Raw genomic sequence first — 17745 nt, forward strand, 5'->3', positions numbered from 1 at the left:
CTAGGGTTTTATTTATTCTGGTTGGGCGAATCAGATAGACAGAGAAAAATGAAACATTATCCTCTGGCTGGCCCTAGGCACTTTTAGTCCAAGGCATGCCATGCCAGCCAGGGCCCCATAAATCAATTAGACTGTAAATAATGGACAACAAAATGAAGTCATCACCGAGGTGGGTTGTCATAGAAAAAGCCGTGGCAGCAGCCGTCTCCTTCTCCCTCTCTCTCCCCCTCCTTTCGCTTTCCTTTCTCACTAGTTTTTGCAACTTCTTTGGGTGGGCTCCAGCCTGCTTTCTTTTCTTCTGATAAATTTTCTTTTCTGGTTTAAAAATAGCTCAATGATGATGCACACAGAACACTAAAATAATTAAACTACTTCGACCTTTTCCCACAGCCTGTTGCCTCCATGGGGAGATTTCACATAAGCTAATTAAGCTTTTAGTGAATCTCTTTACCAAAAGATAATAATAATAGTAAGGAAAAGAAAGGAGGATGATCCCTTCGAGTGGAAGTTTCGTATGTCATCAGCTCGGAAGAAAAACAAAGGGGGATCCCCTCGATCTATGGAAGGTCTTTGGGGTTTGCTGTGTCACACGTGCCTGATTCATAAGTATTTAGCTTATACATATACATACTTCTAGTTTTTATTTGGTTGGAAGGCTCATACTATTCTTGGGTTTCAATTCCCAAAACGCGGCTTGGCCTTCATCTTTTCTGTCAGTTTCTTGTTCTTATTGTAGCTTAGAGCTTGTTTAGTTTGATTTTTTTTTTAATTTAAAAGTTATTATAAAATTTTTATAAAAAACAATAATTTTTAAAATTAAACTAAAATTGTTTGATTAATTTTTTTTATAAGTTATTATTTATAAGTTATAATTTTTATTAAAATTATCATAAAAATATTTTTTTAAAGAGTAATATTATAATTATTTTTAACAAATGAAGATATTTTTGAAACAAAAATAATTTTTTTTTTATATTTTTAAAAAAAGAAAAGAAAAAACTCATCCTTAGAGCTTTTTTTTAAACTCTTTTTTTAAAAATTTTGTTTTTTAAAAAAAGTTATTTTTTTAAAAAATTTTTCAAAAAATCATATTGAATCTGACTTTTACTTTTAAAAAAGTATATAAATTAAAAAAAATTAGACTAAATATGCACTTAGTATCATGCTTGTTGCTCAATCAATCTTCCTCATCTCACAAAACTCAGTACAAGATAGCTAGCCTTGGGGTAAAAACCCAAAGAAAAAAGAGTGTAGGGCCTTGCAGACCAAGATCAAATTGGCCCAAGTTTTCTTGCTTGGAAGGAAATCCAGTAGGCTTCTAGTGGAACATTTGGAGGTCCAACCATTTTTTCCTTGTCCTTCTGTAGAACCTTATAAATGGGCCTGTACCACAATATATTTGTAAACAATGGGCAAAATCATCCACGTCCATGGAAGCTCAATCTGACTTAACGAAGGCCATTTGTTTTCCCTCGGCTCCGGTTCCACCCTGAAAAATCTATGGAACCTACGTGGCAAAAGCTGAGGCATGAAGAAGATTTGGAGTGAGCAAAAGGGCTCCACAATCCGACAATCAACGGCTGAAGGCAAGCCCTTTTGGCTTTGATCCCTGCTTTTTGTCATTCTAAACAGAAGTCTCGAAAAATGGAGAAGTTTCCAGAACTACTGCTTTTGACAAATGGCAGAAACTTCTTACAAACTTCAGAAAGAAAAGCAGACACATCCACTCTCTCTGGAACTTTCTTTTCCACCGCCTTATATTCTCACTCTGCTCTCTCTTCCACCTGACACCCAACAATCATTGTAATCTCAGAACATCCCCAAAAACATTCTCAGTTCCTTTTCCTACGAAAACTGAACCTTAGGACAGAGCTCCGAAATAAACTGAATACTCCATAGAGAAAAACAACGGTACAGTTCACAACATCGGTATTTTTATTGCAGAACCCAAGTGACAAGCAAGACACAAGCTATGGAAGGAGTGGTAATTAAAGAAGAGGAAACGGTGACGTTTGCAGCTGGAACTGCAGGGTTGTCTTCATCTTCATCATCATCATCATCATCATCTTCTTCTTCTTCTCCGTCTTCGTCTTCGAAAGTTACTCCACAGCCCATGGAAGGGCTTAACGAAGTTGGTCCACCGCCGTTCTTGACCAAGACTTTCGAAATGGTGGAAGACCCTTCGACGGACTCGGTGGTTTCATGGAGTAAAGCTCGTAATAGCTTCATTGTTTGGGATTCTCATAAGTTCTCGACTACTCTGCTTCCTAGGTATTTCAAGCACAGTAATTTCTCCAGCTTCATTCGCCAGCTCAATACATATGTAAGTAAACCACTTAAAAGATGGTCTTTGTTTTCATTTTGTTACTAATTTTGTATAATTTTACCTGGGTTGTCGTTGTTTTGATTTTCTCTACCTGAACTCTCTTTCCGTTGTAGTTGAAAAAAAATAGTCCTGAGTATCATCAGCACTGAATATGGCACTTTTCCTGTTTGATTTATTAATTGATGCTGCCGTGATGATGATTCTGATATTGAAAATTGATTTGCTTTTGTTTACTTACTCTTCCTGGTTCCCCAAATGAGTTTGACGTTCCTTGTTAATTCTATATAAATTATTAGTTTGGAGGATTTCCGTGATTCATTTTCTTGTGTACTAGCAGTATGCAGATAAATAAAACAAGTAGATAGATAAGTCGATAAATTAAGTGATTTTGTCGAGTTTCCTCTCTCTGTATCTTAGTCTGATGTAATTCAAGATATACTAACCACTTTAATGCTGTAATGTAATGCAGGGTTTTAGAAAAGTTGATCCTGATCGTTGGGAATTTGCCAATGAAGGGTTTCTGGGAGGGCAAAAGCATCTGTTGAAAACGATCAAGAGGAGAAGAAATATCCTGCAAAGTTCGCAACAGCAGGGAGAAGGAGCTTGCGTTGAGTTAGGGCAATTTGGACTAGAAGGTAAACTTGAGAGGTTGAGGAGAGATCGAACTGTGTTACTAGCAGAAATCGTGAGACTAAGGCAGCAACAGCAGCATTCGAGAGACCAAATTGTTGCAATGGAGGATCGGTTACAAAGCACGGAGAGGAAGCAGCAGCAGATAATGACATTCCTTGCCAAGGCTCTTCGTAACCCAACCTTTTTTCAGCAATTTGCTCAAAAAAAACAAATGCAAGGTGTCGAAATTGGGAGAAAAAGGAGACTAACAGCTAATCCGAGCATAGAGAATTTGCAAGAAGAAGCAATTCCAGTGGTAGTTGATACCGAGCAAGTTCTCAATTACGCCAATCAAGAGCAAGAAGAATTGGCAACCATAGAGTCTGAGATAGAGACATTTTTCACTTCTGCGTTGGACAATGAATCAAGCAGTGAAATCAAGTATCCGATAACAAGTTCGGAGCCCACATCTGGTGGAGCTAATTTAGGTTCTGTTAATGACACGATATGGGAGGAGTTCATAAGTGATGACCTAATAGCTGTTGAACAGGAGGAGGAAATTGTGGTCGGTGATCAGGCTGAAGTTGATGTTGAGGTGGAGGATTTGGCTGTAAACCCTGAAGATTGGGGTGATGACTTGCAGGACCTTGTGGATCAGATGGGTTATCTCAGGTCAAATCCATGACCAAACACATTAATGGATTGTATGATGTTATTGTTGTAGGCTTGAGTTGGTCTCTGCGACACCATTCCTGGTTTTCTTGAGCTGGTATGTTTATGAATCTTAGCTTGTTGTTCATGTTGCTTCTGTATTTTTTTCGAGACTAAAAGGAGTATATCTTTCATACAGCAGGGAGTGGTGGAAGTTGCTAAGGGGCCAACAGATGTTCCTGTTATTCTGTATCCTTTATTGATAATCTAGTCCTTGATTTCCTTTGGTACTTTATAATGCGCTTTGGAATTTGATTTATTAGTTACATGATACTTACTTCTTGCAGTGAAATTTTGCAGGCGACAGAAATTTATGGGGAACCTCTTCAATCCATGAGTCTGTCATGAGCTTCTAGTTCCAGAATTTTGGCTCTATTACCTATACAAGTATGCTCTTTAGGTTCCTGTAAATTATCATTAGTGTTTGTTTATGCAAATTATCAGTTTTAAACTTTGAATCCATACGTATATAAAGGGTTGCATACTTGATATCCACTTATATTCATCATTTTTCTAGACTAGGTAGACCATCTTAGGTCATTACCGAAAGGATTAAATTCTTTGTAAGTGGTCTGATCAAGGGGCAAAACTCAAACCAAATAAGATCTTCCATGATCAGTGTAGAGTAACTAAAATATTTCACAAGTGTGTTTTCCTTGTATAAAAATTGACAAAGTATCAATCATACCAAAATGGATCCTTCACATTGAGAGATTAAAGAAGGAAACCAACGCATGGGAGGTTAAACTCCTTTATGAAGAGAAAAATCAAATGGCTGATAACCTTGCTAGGGCTGGGATTAACCGACAAGTGGAGCTCCTTCACATTTTTGATTGAGCTGCTGGGGAGATATAGATCGGGATGGAGGAACTGGCAGGGGAAGTGGAATCTCACTTACTGCTTTCTGTGAGTTTGTCTGTGTTTTATCCCCTGTTCTTTATCTGTTGATTGTTGGACTTGATTTTGATGCTTCAGGTATTTCAGCTCTGTTGAAAACTTGAATTGGGGTGGTTTGTGTAGTAAGGGGTGGGTACACTGTTGTATGTATGAGGGAGGGGATTTGTTTTTTGTTTTTGGTGACTGATGGGTTATTTTGTTTTACGAGAGATTTTGATCTTGTACAGAGAATGTCGAGGTTTTTAGGCCGTTATGCTGCGGAGATGCACAACGCCCTTAAATCCTCCTTTTGTTCTTAGCAAGGGAGCTTTACTCCCTGGTTGAATGAAACTTGTTACTTTTCAAAAAAAAAAAAAAAAACCAAGAGAATAATTTTAAGTCAGCAAAGGTGGCGGAAGTGGCGTGGGCTGCTTATGCTCTTGATTGATGAAATGGAAGCATCCTGGATTAGCAGGAATAGATGTTGGTGAATTGTGAAAAAGCATTCAACCTTTGTTCAACGGCTATAAGATAGATGCGTCTCTTTTAGGTGGTGCCATAAGATTCGGGACAATGTCATGCAAGAGCAAGCAAGGTTGGGGCTTTATTGTATTGACAAGTAGTAAAACCAGAGTATGAAACTTTACTCAATTTTGGAAGAAACTGTATTGTGAAGTAATTTGTTGACAGCCCAAGGTAGAACACAAGCTACAACAGCCCTGTACGTACAGCACAAAGGAAAATCACAACGTAATTGCGTCCTGAAGCCTGCCAGTTAAGGCTTTAATGGTCGTGTGGTTGACAGACAGATTACGAATGTGATCACATCTGAAGGATGCATGTTGAAGCTTGTTATCACATATTATCCGTCCACATGTGAAACCTAGTAGAACAAGATAGATGAGGAGAAAGAGGGTAATGTTATCTGGCTCTGTCTACTTGTACTAATTTAATTAAAACATAAAGCATCCATCGGCATCGTCCTACATACTAAGTAAGACAAAAACACTCAAGAAGGAATCTTAAGCAACCAGGAGGCATCGCAAGGACTGCGGATGTTCTCAATCCGAATGCGTTTAAAGGAGTCCTTTTCAGGAATCATACAGCTTTCTTCTGAGAGTAGGATGAATATATATATCCCCAACAGCATCAGGATTAAAAAACATGGAAAGTTGTTGTAAACCAAATTATTGGTCTGCTTCATGGTTATGACTCAATGTTTCATCAAGCAGAATAATCCAATCCTGATAATTTATGGACGGAGAGGGCCGGAAGGTTCCAAGTTTTAACCTGTAACTCCGGAAAAAACCAAAAGAAAGTGTTTCAAAACCCGATTAAACTATGCATGATTTGGATCTCAAATAAATGAGGGACCCTTCCAAGTGGTCTATTCTGTCCATCAAGGGGAGAATTAACGATCCATTGGCTAAACTTCAAAGTTTATGTAACGGTGAGCATCAGAAAGGCCCTACAATGAGATTTATGCTGTCAATGGACTGGTTTCTAATTGGTAGGACTGCATACAAAGGACCATAGTAATGCACAATAATCACATTTTTTTATTCACTATCCAATCTAATATAAATCTAACGGATGCAAATAAACCAAAGGGGTATCCGATTTCGCCAAAATAATCATTCAAATACTGACAAAGACCAAATTCTAGAAAGATGCTTTGTGAAATCGCACTCCTCCATTACCGACTTAGTTTATAATCCAGAACACCCCCTCCCCTCTTGACAAAGAACCAAACTCCTCCTTCTCACAAAGGAAAAAAGAAAGGAAATGGGTCTAGTTTATGAAACTCCTCAAAGTTTAATTGGTGCAGAAGGGTTCTATCCTAGTGTCCTCATGGTATCGACAATCTCCACGGTGTTAGCCATGGTGGCAGGAGTATTGGTCTATCTGTATGGGCCCTATTGGGGGGTGAGAAGGGTGCCTGGTCCACCAGCTCTCCCGTTGGTAGGACACCTGCCCTTGATGGCAAAGTACGGTCCTGATGTGTTTTCAGTCCTTGCCAAACGATATGGTCCTGTTTTCAGGTCAGTTTGCAGCTTTTCTTTCTTTTGTCCCCTTCAGGAAATGTTTTGATCCTTCTTGGAGATGCCGACCATATCCATATTGCCATGGCAGATTGGCAGCATTTCTGATGAACAATTGTAAAGTCTAATATCCAACAAGTTTTTTGCACTTTTGCCTTGGCAACATCGTCCTCCTTCAAAAGGCCAATAAATAAATGATCCTCTATCCTCTTCTTGTTCTAAAACTTGTTGACACTTTTAGATTTGCATCATCTCTCGTTCAAAATCAATAGAAGTAATCTCTGAAATCGTAATCAGGTAGGACTAAATTTCTGTTTTCTGAAGGATAGTGGATTCAAGGGAAGAAGAAGGATACATAGTCACCTGCAACAGTCGTAACAGATAGAATCATATTTGCTGCATGGTTTAATATTTAGGATTCGTTGGCAATTCAAGAGAAGATAAGGTTTACCTTTTTTCTTAACGAGAAACAGAAAAAAAGTTCATCAATCTTTCTCTTTCTGTTTTTTCCTCTGCAGAAAGTGAGAGGGAGGAGAGTAATCCTTTCTTCTTCTTACAAGGTAGAGCACAGGAAAATGAGATTATGATGGAGACTAGTCCAGAAAACATTTTTGATGACACCATTATTAGAATTCCCTTATCCTTATTTGAGTCATTGACCTTTCACAAGCCACAAATAGTCGTCTCTAGCATTGTCAGGACTCAGGACCATGCCCACTTTCTGATCAAAGTATCTGATACTTGGCTGCATCTGACAAATTCATAAAAGACGATCCATACTTGCACTATCTGATAATTCCAAAGGAATCTCACTTTGTTCCAAAAATGTAAAATCACATGAACTTTCCTTTGCAAATTATAAAAAAAGAAAAAGAAAGTTCAATATGACCTATTGACCGAGTTCCTGACATGCAAAACTTGGTCTGGGCAATGATAATGAGGCATGTGGTTTTGGTGGAGCAGGTTTCATATGGGTAGACAACCCTTGATAATTGTAGCAGACCCGGAGCTCTGTAAAGAAGTTGGAATAAAGAAATTCAAAGACATTCCCAACAGAAGCATTCCCTCACCTATCGCAGCCTCCCCACTTCATCAAAAGGGTCTCTTTTTCACGAGGTGCCAATACACAAGTAGCACAACCAGAGTTCTTTCAATCATGATTATAAGTTTTCTAATTAAGATCTTGATGCCACCTGATTTGCAGGGATGCAACATGGTCGACTATGAGAAATACAATATTATCTGTCTACCAGCCATCACACTTGGCAAGCCTTGTTCCAACCATGCAAAATATTATTGAATCTGCCACTGAAAATCTCCATGCTTCTGAAGAGGGCATCACTTTTTCTAACCTCTCACTCAAACTGGCCACTGACGTAATAGGACAAGCTGCTTTCGGGGTTAACTTTGGCCTCTCCAAACCAAAATCAACAAGTGAATCAACCAGGACTGTAGATGACCAAGGCAGTCAAAACGACGAAGTCTCTGACTTCATCAATCAACACATCTACTCCACAACACAACTTAAGATGGACTTATCAGGTTCTCTTTCAATTATAATAGGTCTGCTTGTCCCCATATTACAGGAGCCTTTCAGGCAGATTTTGAAAAGAATACCAGGAACTATGGACTGGAAAGTTGACAGGACTAATAAGAAGTTGAGTGGCCGGCTTAACGAGATTGTATCAATCAGAATGAAAGAGAAGAACCGAGGTTCAAAGGATTTCTTGTCTCAAATATTGAGTGCAAGGGAATCAGAGAATGTGGCTAAGAATGCTTTTACTCCGGACTACATTAGTGCAGTTACTTATGAGCACCTTCTTGCTGGATCAGTAACAACTTCCTTTACACTATCCTCCATTGTATATTTAGTTGCTGGACATCCAGAGGTGGAGAAAAAATTGCTGGAAGAGATTGATGGCTTTGGGCCGCATGACCGGGTGCCAACTGCTTATGACCTTCAACATAAATTTCCATATCTTGATCAGGCGAGTCCTTTAGGCTTCCCCTTTCGACATTTATGCAATGTTTGACAATGACACGGATGTATATCGATGTTTGGGCTAATTCTGTTGATTCGACTTCAGGTGATTAAAGAGGCTATGAGGTTCTACACAGTTTCCCCATTAGTAGCTAGAGAAACATCAAAAGAAGTGGAGATAGGAGGTTACCTTCTACCTAAGGTATTGCCTTCTCTCGTAGAGAACCCAATGTACTTCAATTGTGTGCATGGACGAATGCTTTTCTGTGATTTTCCATCTTCTTTTTTCTTATGCTTTGATGAGCAGGGAACGTGGGTCTGGTTAGCACCTGGTGTCTTGGCAAAAGATCCAAAGAACTTCCCAGAACCAGATAAGTTTAAGCCAGAGAGGTTTGATCCGAACTGTGAGGAAGAGAAAAGAAGGCATCCTTATGCTCTCATACCCTTTGGAATTGGGCCCCGGGCATGCGTTGGCCAGAAATTCTCCTTGCAGGAAATCAAACTCTCCTTGATACACTTATATCGGAATTACACATTTCGACATTCCTTTAGCATGGAGAAACCTTTGGAGCTCGAATACGGCATAGTTCTCAACTTCAAACATGGTGTAAAGGTCACAGCTATAAAAAGAACATGAAGATTTTGTACATGGCTTGAGTTATATTTCCTCAGTCATACAAATGCACGAAAACTGAAGTAAAAGTGATTTAAAGAAGAGCCAAATAAACAATTGTACAGAATGGATTGCCCTTGAATCAGTCACAAAATACTCAATAAGGTGTTTGCGACAACTTGCTCTCAGATCACCAGCTATTAACTTAATACACATTTCAATAAAATGAACAACAAGATGTTGCACTTTTCAAAGAAACAAACAATTATCAATCTAATCATACAAGCAGTTACCCCTGTCCCTGGGTTTCATTGAGCTTTTATCCAATCGTGTAGGTGGATATAGTGGTCGAGACATATGGACTGAAGGATCAGAACCAGCACTACTTTTTGAATCCCCGTTGTAGAAAGCAGCTGATCTCTTGAACTGGAACTCATCCATGGACTGCCTTTGGATTCTCTGCAAGGCATGATTGCCTGCTCTTTGTCTTGCCTTGGTAGATTCAGTCAAGTTCATGTAGTTTGGTCTACTATTGCCACTCTCCTCTGTTCTATCTGAAGCCAAGATAGTGTTTCCAGAAACTGGTGTGGTAGAAGTGCATATTGAAGATGAAGCAGAGCTCTCATCAAATCGAAATTCAGAACTTGGACTTGAGGACGAGCAAGTAACTAGCCCAATATGAGGAGGCTTTGCAGAAATCCTGGTGGTGATATTGTTCTTTCTGACTTTCACAGAGCATGGTTCAGAAGGTTTTGTATTCTTTCCCACGAGGGACTCTGAACAACTTTTTGATGGTGGAGTTGCTTCTGAAGGGTCAGCCTGTGATTGTTCCATCAATCTAGTCTCCCATGGCCGGGCTGCCATCCAACGTTCTAGCCAACTCCATCCCCAACTATTCTTATCAAACTCTTGATTTTTGAGATATGGAATTGAAGTATTTGTTCGGGTAGTAGAACCAGGGTTTGATCTCCATTGCTGTAAAAGCAAAGAACTTCAATTATCGTTTGCCATGATTAATTCAACATTACAAAAATTTAGAAAATTTCCATCTTAATACCTTCTGAGCAAGAGAATAAGCAAGTGCTCTTTCTCTCTTGAAGGCTCCTTCTTGCCTCATCTGCAGCTTTGCTTTAATATCATCTAGTGTTCCTTTGCTATCACACCAGCCATCCTGAAAACATTATTTACAGTCATACGGGGAAAATTTTTCCAAACAGCTAATAATGACATTAGCAAATTGAAGTGGCAACTAAAGTTTTGGTTAGTAAAACCTCTGCTTCCTTCAAGATATCAGCCTTGCTTCGGCGTTCATCAAGCATCTTTTGAACTGCCTGCCCCTCTGTGGACATTCGCACACGACGGGCCCTAACACGAGCCTGAACACGAACGAGAGCTTGCATGCACCTAAGTGTCACAGCAGCCTGTTTCCTCACCTGTCGACCACGAACTAAGGCTTGAAGCCTCACAATTCCTTTTAAAGCCCTCAAAGCCCTTCTTGCCTACATAAAAATTGCAGGTGAGAATGTACGCTGGTTCAAAAGCAACCAAATATTTCTGCAACAAGCACCATTAACATGAACATAACAGAAACCATATGCCATAGGGTGAAGCACCAATTTGAAGATCCGAGGGTGACTACATCTATACAAATTTGACGTTAAATTTACCGAAGAACATTAATCCAGATCAAATAATACTACTATTTACAATGAAGTTAACATTTCTAAATAAGGAGCTAAGTCCACATTAAAAATTAAGTTTCGTAAAAAAAAAAAGAAAAGGGATATGCTTCCTCTATTGGAATATATAATTTTTTATTAGAGGAGGTCCTAATCAAAAGCATTGGTTTATGTAGAGTAAGGTCTCAGTATGTCTTGCTTAGTTTAGCTCCTTCCATGAGTTGAACCCATTTAGATCTAATGTTTATTTACTATTTGTTATGGCTGCGCTGATGTATTAACTGCTGAATCGAGCAACAATGAAGAAGCTCCACTATAGAAAATTTCGTTCACATTCTGCCACCAACGAGGAAAGAAAAAATGGCAGCAAAAGGGAAAGCAAATTTACCAAGAAGCCACGGAAAGCAGTTTGGATGCGAATGGCAGCCCATTCTTGCCTTACAACCCTGAAATCTTTAGGAGGAGCGCGAACTACTTTAGCCATTGCAGCACTGAAAGCATCAGTCCTTGGTGAAGAACCAGATCCTTCTGAATCTGCTCTAAACTTTCCTTTAAAACCCTTCCATGAGGATCCCAAGTCCCCTGAAGAACTCCATAACCTCCACTTCTTACTCTTGCCACTAACCTTTTCCTACATAGCAGAAAGAAAAAATTAAGAGCTTTAGTGCAGAAATGTATATAACAGTAAGTACCTGAACAATGAAGCAGAAAAACGCAGAGCTCACTTGGTCATCTTTTTCAGTTTTCTTGAGACCAATAAGAGATTTCACCCATTTCCCTGAAGCACCCATTGACGGTTCAATGTATATATCCTCTCAGAGCTAGAAGGAACACTCTTGAGGGAAGAAAAGAGCAGAGAAATGCAACAAGTTTGATCTCAACAAGCTCAAAAGAAGGCAACTTGGTAAGAGAAAGGGAATGGGCAGCGATGAGAACAGTGAATAACAGAATAACAGTGAGAAAAAAAGGAAAATTTTTTTTGGGAAAAAAATGGAACTTGAACAACTCTCAAAGAAGAAAACTTTTTTCTTTTCGTAGAGAAAGATAGCAGATTGAGTTAAAACGATAGGACCCAAGTAGAGAGAGTTGAAATAAAAGCTCCCAAAGAGCCCAAAAACAAAGTTTGGGGTAACAATGAAGAACCTGAAAGCAGGAGGAGAGAGAGGGGGAGAGAGACGTGGGGAAACTGAGGGGATTGTGGGTTTGGGGTTACAGGCTTACAGGTTTAGTGGGTTTACAAGGTCCACTGATACCGTTCAACATTTTGAAATTCAAAATGAACAACGGACAAAGAAGGGTTGATCCCGCTCACTGGAATTCCATTCTCTGGTGCGACCAGCTTATCTGTCCTTGTATCCGGAAGTATATATTTTTTTACCACAGTCGGGTTTGGACCCACTGCTTTTTGGAAAATTTGCCATGAAAAGGCACGTCCCCTTTGTTTTAGTACATGAAAAAGTTACAAAAAAAGACAACAAGTTACCCGACAAAGGATCCCTCTGGTCAGTGCATTGAAGATCCTGGTTGCTTTGCTGCAGCAAAAACAGTGTTAAGCTGTGTGGCATTTTCGAGTAATTGGCTTAGGACATTTTTTTTTCTCTTTCTTAAAAACAAATTGCTACCTATCTATGGAGGATAGGATACCTTGGGACATTTGTATGGCCAGTGTTTAACCTCTGTTCCATCTCACGTTTCAGAATCCCTATCTTTATTACAACCTTTCACTTACCCACATGATAAATTGATTCTGATGATTCAAACTTGTGAAGTTTTATTTCGATCTTGGATAAAGTTGAGCATAACAAAACAAAACAAAACAAAATCTGGGAAGTAGATTGGTCTGATGCCTGTGGGTATTCAGAATACTACAAACAGCATTTGAATTTTTACAGCTTGGTGGATTTCAAATTGTCTGTAAAGACAACATTTGATTTTCAAATTTCTTGTCCAACGTAACTTGTTACAGTTTGAGACTTCTAATTCACAAAACCAAAATGGGAAACTCTGTTTTGTCTATTTAACAATCAAATCCAAGTCCATTACTATAATTCTGAACTCTGAACTCAACTGTTTTGGCCTAGGATTCTCTGGCATGGGGTGGGAGTTGGTATGGGGGATAAAAAGCATCAGAACAAGTCAATGGGGATTCCTTTTTAAAACTGCAGCGGGAATTAATGGGGCTAATGTAATTGGAGTAAAAGGCAAGCAAGTTTAGGGTAAAGTGCGTAACCCTTTGGTCGTGTGATAAAGCTGCAGCTGAATGAAAATGAGGCGTGAAGAAGGAGATGCCATGGAAAATGTGAAGAGACAGAGACAGAGGGAAAGCATTCAACGGAGGAGTGCTTGGTTTTAGTTAAATCACTCCCCAAAGTCTTTACACTTAGGTTGTTGTGTTTTTGTCAGGCGTTGACATCGAGACACAATGAAATTACTGCGGGGTGGGGGAGTTAGCTGTCTTCTCCTTACTAGGCTTTATAAAAGAAAAAAAAATTCACCACAAGTAAAAAAAAAATGTTAAGATATCTCACTTCATTTTCCCTCAATTATGGAAACCTATAAGCAAGAAAATTGTCTTCAGTACTTTTTCATTTTTCCAAAAAAAAAAATATAGGCTTCAATAATGGTATTTGTTTTACTCGAAGAATTTTAAATCCGTTATAATGTCATGAATTCATATTTTTAATTTAAAAAATATATTTATTAAACAAACAAATGTTATGGTCAATATTCTCCTCGGTTGATATGTTTAATTTCCTTTTTTTTGTTTTGTTTTGTTTCCTAGGTTCTGAGGGCTTTATTCAATTATTCATCTTTAAAGAGTCAGTAGTCAAAGCTCATAGTTCCAGGAATGTTCAGCTTGTATGTCGTCTGTCTCACCAACCCCTCCCCCCCTCTCATACTTCATTTTAATTCCTTTGATAATTTTATCTTAAATTAGAAGTCGCCATAATTCTTCTCTATACACTATTCTTTCCTTTCTTCACTGTATATTCCAAATATAAACAAAAAGGGAACATGCATGCTTCTGTTTCCTTGGCTAAATAATGGATGTGGTAGATAAATGTTATGCAAAATGATTTGATATTGTAATTAATATTGTTGTATTTAGGAATTTAGATAAATTTATACATAAAAAAACTGACAACAGCAAAACCTTTACATTACAAAAAGGGTTAGGAGGCTAAAAGCCTTTAACAAATTAAAGAACAAAGAATGTTTTGTCAGATCCCTTCACCTATTTTTACATTTTTATTACGTACTATGTACACTTTCTGCTTTAAATTTTGCAGGCACAAGAAGTGCTCGACCTTTGGTGAATGGCTCGGAGAGTTTTAATTTGCAGCCATTGCTGACACCCTTGGGCTAGGGAGTCCCATGTATGCCAGCCTGGGGGAGACTCGAATTTTGGGGCTTGGTCGTGGTGATGGTATCGGGCCAGAGTTCCCAAAGCGACCAGGCGTGGCTCTGGGGGATAGGTTAACCTGTTCCAGAGCCTCGGATTGGAGTTGTGTTGGGTAGTCTCTGACACAGCCAATGCGAGGACCAACCCCGCTTGTCCACTTGCAAGACAAACGCTTGGCCATGTTGAATGCTGGTGCCCCCACATTGGCTGCACCGCTGCCCACGCTTCTTTGTAGACTTTCTGTACTGATGCATGCATCAGTTGCGGGCCCATCAACGCCCACAGCCTTTGAATCTGTTGACTTTGGTGTTGCAGCCGTTGGATCTTTGATCTGCCCATGCTTGGACTCATCACCGGCAGCTTTGAATGAGGTGTATTCATCATCTATTGCACATCTCTGCTCAAAAAAAAAAAAAAATGAGAATGTGATGCGCTATTCTGACAAGAGAAATTAATTTCGGAGGCTACTATGAAGCTTAAAAAAAGAAAGTTTCTTGAACTAGAAGGTTTTATTACCTTAACATTGGTCAAATCCACATTGTGTTCCTCAAGGAAAATAATGAATTCCTTGAAATTGTCTTCAGTTGGGAGATAATGACCACTGTAAGGCCAAATAGCCTGGAGAAAGAACAGAAAAAATTTAGCTTCAAAACAAAATCGATGGGAAAATAATTGTGTGTATTGGTGTTTGCACATTGCACAAGATGTTACCTCAAGAACTCCTTGAGAAGCCACCAATCTTCCTGCAGCTGTTGTAGCCCCTCCGGAAAGGAAACTCGAGTGCTGAAAGACACCTTTCTTCTTCTGCCCAACGTACAAGGATCTTGATGTGCTAAGTACAAAAATCCACTTACAACCCTCAATCGTGTCGACAAGCATTCCTGATTGCTTGTAAACAAGCTTTCCACTTTCCACAACCACCTCAAATGCTTCCCTCTCATTCTGCAAACCAGAAAACAGATATTGATTTAATGATTAAGAAATGTTCACAGAACTTTTTAGTCAGAATTGGTGCATTTCACATGGGGTAGAATGTAGAAGTAATAAGAACTCACTGGTCCAAGATATTTAATGCATTGCCTTTGTAGATCAGGTCTTTGACACTTATTAAGATTTAGTTCTTTGCCATCACCAATATCCAACCTTCAATTCCAGGATGGAAAATGGATGTCAGAAAATTTAGAATATAGGGGTAAAAAACAGTGAACTTCACTTTATGTAACTTTCTAGTCAGATTTATGAAAATACAATACCAGTAGAAGAAAGGTTGTGTGCTCCTGCTTGCAGACCAGACATCATAGTAGAAGTGTAAGTTGTGTCCATAACGATGGCGTGGGTCAATCTGCACCAACACAAAAAGAACAGTTACTCATGGAAGTTCCATTGATTTATTTGAAGAAAAAAAAATATTGTATTTAAAAGATATCAGAGATATGATTTAGTTTTCTAATTTCTAATTTCTAACACTGCAGTACAATTTATTGGTTTGCCATGACCTGATACTATCATCAATTGCTCAAACCGGTACATGAACCAGGTTCAAATGATTCCATATCTTAGCCAGAGTTTCCTATGTGACAGCTAGATAAGTCAATGCAGACAGCGTCACAGGGGACTGCAGAGGATATGAATATCTAAATTTAGAAGGATGGAAAGCCAATTTTGAAAGAAAATTGATACTTCCAAGTTTTGAGTTCTTGCATAAAACTTGAATTAGCAAAACTAACTACTTCTAAGCAATCTAGTCTGCTGGAGAACAAATCAACAGGAATAATTCTAATGCAAGAAGGACAATATGGGCTTACAGCTTCAAGCCAATGTTGCAGGGCTAGTTTTTGAGCCTTCTCATCCTTAGATAAACCCTTCCCAACCTACAAACTCAAAAGGATTCTCTTGTCAGTCTTCAAGCAAATTCGCAAAGTAGCAAACCTCATTTAAAGGACTTGTGAAAGCTTGCTAAGGTATTTTAAGGAATTGTGACAGCTTAGTAAAGTACCTTGGCAGCCCTTGTTTTAGCACGTGCCCACTTTGATATGACAGTTTCTGGTTTGTCATAGAAAGAAACAGAACACCTTTTTAAGGCTGCAGAATCTAAGGTCTTCCACCTACAATGTTGAATCAAATGTAAGAACCAAATTACTAAAAATTGAAATCACCAAAGAAAGAACAAGAAAAAAAATGAGGTTATAAAGGAGACAAACCAGAGCTCTTCAACCACAACTGCACAATCTGCCAGGTTCCTTCTTGTCCTATAACTTTTGTAGACTTTTTGAAGCTTAGTAGCAGCAGCATCAAGCTCACTTACGGGCCTTGGAGAAAACATTACCACTGGTTCAGGGAGCTTTATGGTGGGTTTTATTGGTATAACGATTTTATTCGCTTTATCGTTTGAAAAGACTGAATTTGCATTCCCTTGATCAAATGAGTCGGATGCTTCAAGCTTTGGTTCTTTGGAATCACCATAATTATTCAACCTATCAAACTTGTTAATTGGAGACTCTGAATCATCCATCTTGAAACTCTTTGCTTTTAGGGTCACCTCTCCATCATCTCTTCCAAGGCTTATGGACCTCACAATAACCTTTTCTATGGTGTCGGTATCACCAAAAACCGGATGTCTCAGGATTTCCTTCCATGCTGATAAAAGGAAAGAAAGGGAAAGACCCATTGATTTAAAAGCTCTTATCCACTCCAACCTGTGATATCATAATGATCAAACATGCTGGTTAGATTGAATGAAAAAAGCAATCCGATTAGTCCCCTGAGTTAAAAAGATGGAAAATTTTCCGAAGGGTTAAAAAACATGAAATTGATCTTCCAAGAGAAAGAAGAACTAGAGAGAAAAATCAAACAGAAAAGAACTTTCACCGCAAAATGAATTCGAGAACCTCACCTACAGATAACAGAAGATGTGGTCCAAAAACCAGAAAACTTTTCCTCTAACTATGAAGTTCCAAAGAGAAGACTTTTGATTGATGAGCCCCAACTGCAAAGTAATGCTCTACTTGTTGAGAGAGCTTATATATAGGCAACTTGCTGGCAGTTTGAACAATCAAAGCTACTGACACTACGTGGAAAATCAATGCTGTGAAGGAAAAAGTTAAAACAATTCAAAGTTGGCGTGTCATGCACAAAGTCAGTAACCCAATTTCACTGAAAGAGCTGAGCTTGGAGGAAAAAATCTAAAAAGTGAATGTGGCGGGGTTTTGGGGGACTTTCAAAGAAGTTTATGAGAAGGATTGAAGAAGCAACAATTACAGTAAGCATGTTTTATATGGAATAAAAAAAAAAGGATGATAATAAAATTATAAAAGTATGAGGCCATGGGCTAAAGATGTTACTTATTTTATTATTACTACTAATTTCTTTTATCCTTTCTTGTTTGGTCGTAGTAGCTATAAAGAGGTGGTGTGGGCTCTATCTTTGTAATATTTGTACTGTTGCCGCTGGAACTTCATTTTCAGCCGTGGTGGGGATCATTACTTCGTAATTGGAAAACTTC

General features: G+C 38.7%; 4 protein-coding genes across 9 annotated transcripts; 2 read left to right on the top strand and 2 right to left on the bottom strand.

The window, feature by feature from the left end:
- Window positions 1-1614: 1614 nt before the first annotated feature.
- Window positions 1615-4148, top strand: HSFA2 (heat shock transcription factor A2). 5 transcript variants are annotated; one of them, XR_001929505.2, is made up of 3 exons: window positions 1615-2323; window positions 2796-3707; window positions 3789-4148. XR_001929505.2 is itself a non-coding variant. In XM_007012247.3 (3 exons), the coding sequence occupies exons 1-3, from the start codon at window positions 1973-1975 to the stop codon at window positions 3984-3986; spliced, it is 1203 nt and encodes a 400-aa protein (XP_007012309.3). In that variant the 5' UTR covers window positions 1615-1972; the 3' UTR covers window positions 3987-4148. The 5 variants fall into 5 exon arrangements, 2 of the variants coding, with proteins under 2 accessions (XP_007012309.3, XP_088665629.1); XR_016028241.1 differs by having other exon boundaries at window positions 3792-4148; XR_016028242.1 differs by having other exon boundaries at window positions 3950-4148.
- Window positions 4149-5435: 1287 nt separating this feature from the next.
- On the top strand, window positions 5436-9195 carry CYP711A1 (cytochrome P450, family 711, subfamily A, polypeptide 1). Its single transcript, XM_007012249.3, has 5 exons — window positions 5436-6567; window positions 7531-7683; window positions 7772-8555; window positions 8655-8750; window positions 8856-9195. Exons 1-5 carry the CDS (start codon window positions 6311-6313, stop codon window positions 9183-9185), a joined length of 1620 nt encoding a protein of 539 aa, XP_007012311.1. The 5' UTR covers window positions 5436-6310; the 3' UTR covers window positions 9186-9195.
- A 76-nt stretch (window positions 9196-9271) lies between these two features.
- On the bottom strand, window positions 9272-12471 carry IQD6 (IQ-domain 6). 2 transcript variants are annotated; one of them, XM_088809502.1, is made up of 5 exons: window positions 12324-12471; window positions 11229-11471; window positions 10433-10660; window positions 10219-10332; window positions 9272-10136 (listed from the first exon to the last, which is right to left on the bottom strand). In XM_088809502.1, the coding sequence occupies exons 2-5, from the start codon at window positions 11322-11324 to the stop codon at window positions 9435-9437; spliced, it is 1140 nt and encodes a 379-aa protein (XP_088665628.1). In that variant the 5' UTR covers window positions 11325-11471; window positions 12324-12471; the 3' UTR covers window positions 9272-9434. The 2 variants fall into 2 exon arrangements, with proteins under 2 accessions (XP_088665628.1, XP_017983117.2); XM_018127628.2 differs by having other exon boundaries at window positions 11566-12440.
- A 1433-nt stretch (window positions 12472-13904) lies between these two features.
- LOC18588085 (IQ domain-containing protein IQM1) lies at window positions 13905-17449 on the bottom strand. The gene is made up of 9 exons (XM_007012251.3): window positions 17137-17449; window positions 16445-16939; window positions 16240-16348; window positions 16049-16114; window positions 15497-15585; window positions 15299-15386; window positions 14955-15185; window positions 14760-14861; window positions 13905-14640 (listed from the first exon to the last, which is right to left on the bottom strand). Exons 2-9 carry the CDS (start codon window positions 16909-16911, stop codon window positions 14173-14175), a joined length of 1620 nt encoding a protein of 539 aa, XP_007012313.1. The 5' UTR covers window positions 16912-16939; window positions 17137-17449; the 3' UTR covers window positions 13905-14172.
- Between the last annotated feature and the right edge of the window lie 296 nt (window positions 17450-17745).

The sequence above is a fragment of the Theobroma cacao genome, chromosome 9 (genome assembly GCF_053813885.1).
Source record: "Theobroma cacao isolate CCN51 chromosome 9, ASM5381388v1, whole genome shotgun sequence".
Classification (NCBI taxonomy): domain Eukaryota; kingdom Viridiplantae; phylum Streptophyta; class Magnoliopsida; order Malvales; family Malvaceae; genus Theobroma; species Theobroma cacao.

Bases quoted from the DNA above. Each gene is read 5' to 3' on its own strand.
- IQD6 (XM_018127628.2), bottom strand. From the start codon at position 11,631: ATGGGTGCTTCAGGGAAATGGGTGAAATCTCTTATTGGTCTCAAGAAA. The intron at 10,333-10,432 runs GTTTTACTAACC...TAATGTTTTCAG, and splicing joins ATATCTTGAAGGAAGCAGAG to GATGGCTGGTGTGATAGCAA. The intron at 10,137-10,218 runs GTATTAAGATGG...TTGCTTTTACAG, and splicing joins CTTATTCTCTTGCTCAGAAG to CAATGGAGATCAAACCCTGG.
- CYP711A1 (XM_007012249.3), top strand. From the start codon at position 6,311: ATGGGTCTAGTTTATGAAACTCCTCAAAGTTTAATTGGTGCAGAAGGG. The intron at 6,568-7,530 runs GTCAGTTTGCAG...TTGGTGGAGCAG, and splicing joins CGATATGGTCCTGTTTTCAG to GTTTCATATGGGTAGACAAC. The intron at 8,556-8,654 runs GCGAGTCCTTTA...ATTCGACTTCAG, and splicing joins AATTTCCATATCTTGATCAG to GTGATTAAAGAGGCTATGAG.
- HSFA2 (XM_007012247.3), top strand. From the start codon at position 1,973: ATGGAAGGAGTGGTAATTAAAGAAGAGGAAACGGTGACGTTTGCAGCT. The intron at 2,324-2,795 runs GTAAGTAAACCA...AATGTAATGCAG, and splicing joins TTCGCCAGCTCAATACATAT to GGTTTTAGAAAAGTTGATCC. The intron at 3,611-3,949 runs GTCAAATCCATG...GAAATTTTGCAG, and splicing joins GATCAGATGGGTTATCTCAG to GCGACAGAAATTTATGGGGA.
- LOC18588085 (XM_007012251.3), bottom strand. From the start codon at position 16,911: ATGGGTCTTTCCCTTTCTTTCCTTTTATCAGCATGGAAGGAAATCCTG. The intron at 15,387-15,496 runs GTATTGTATTTT...CTGGAATTGAAG, and splicing joins ACACAACCTTTCTTCTACTG to GTTGGATATTGGTGATGGCA. The intron at 14,862-14,954 runs GTAACATCTTGT...TTCTTTCTCCAG, and splicing joins CTTCTCAAGGAGTTCTTGAG to GCTATTTGGCCTTACAGTGG.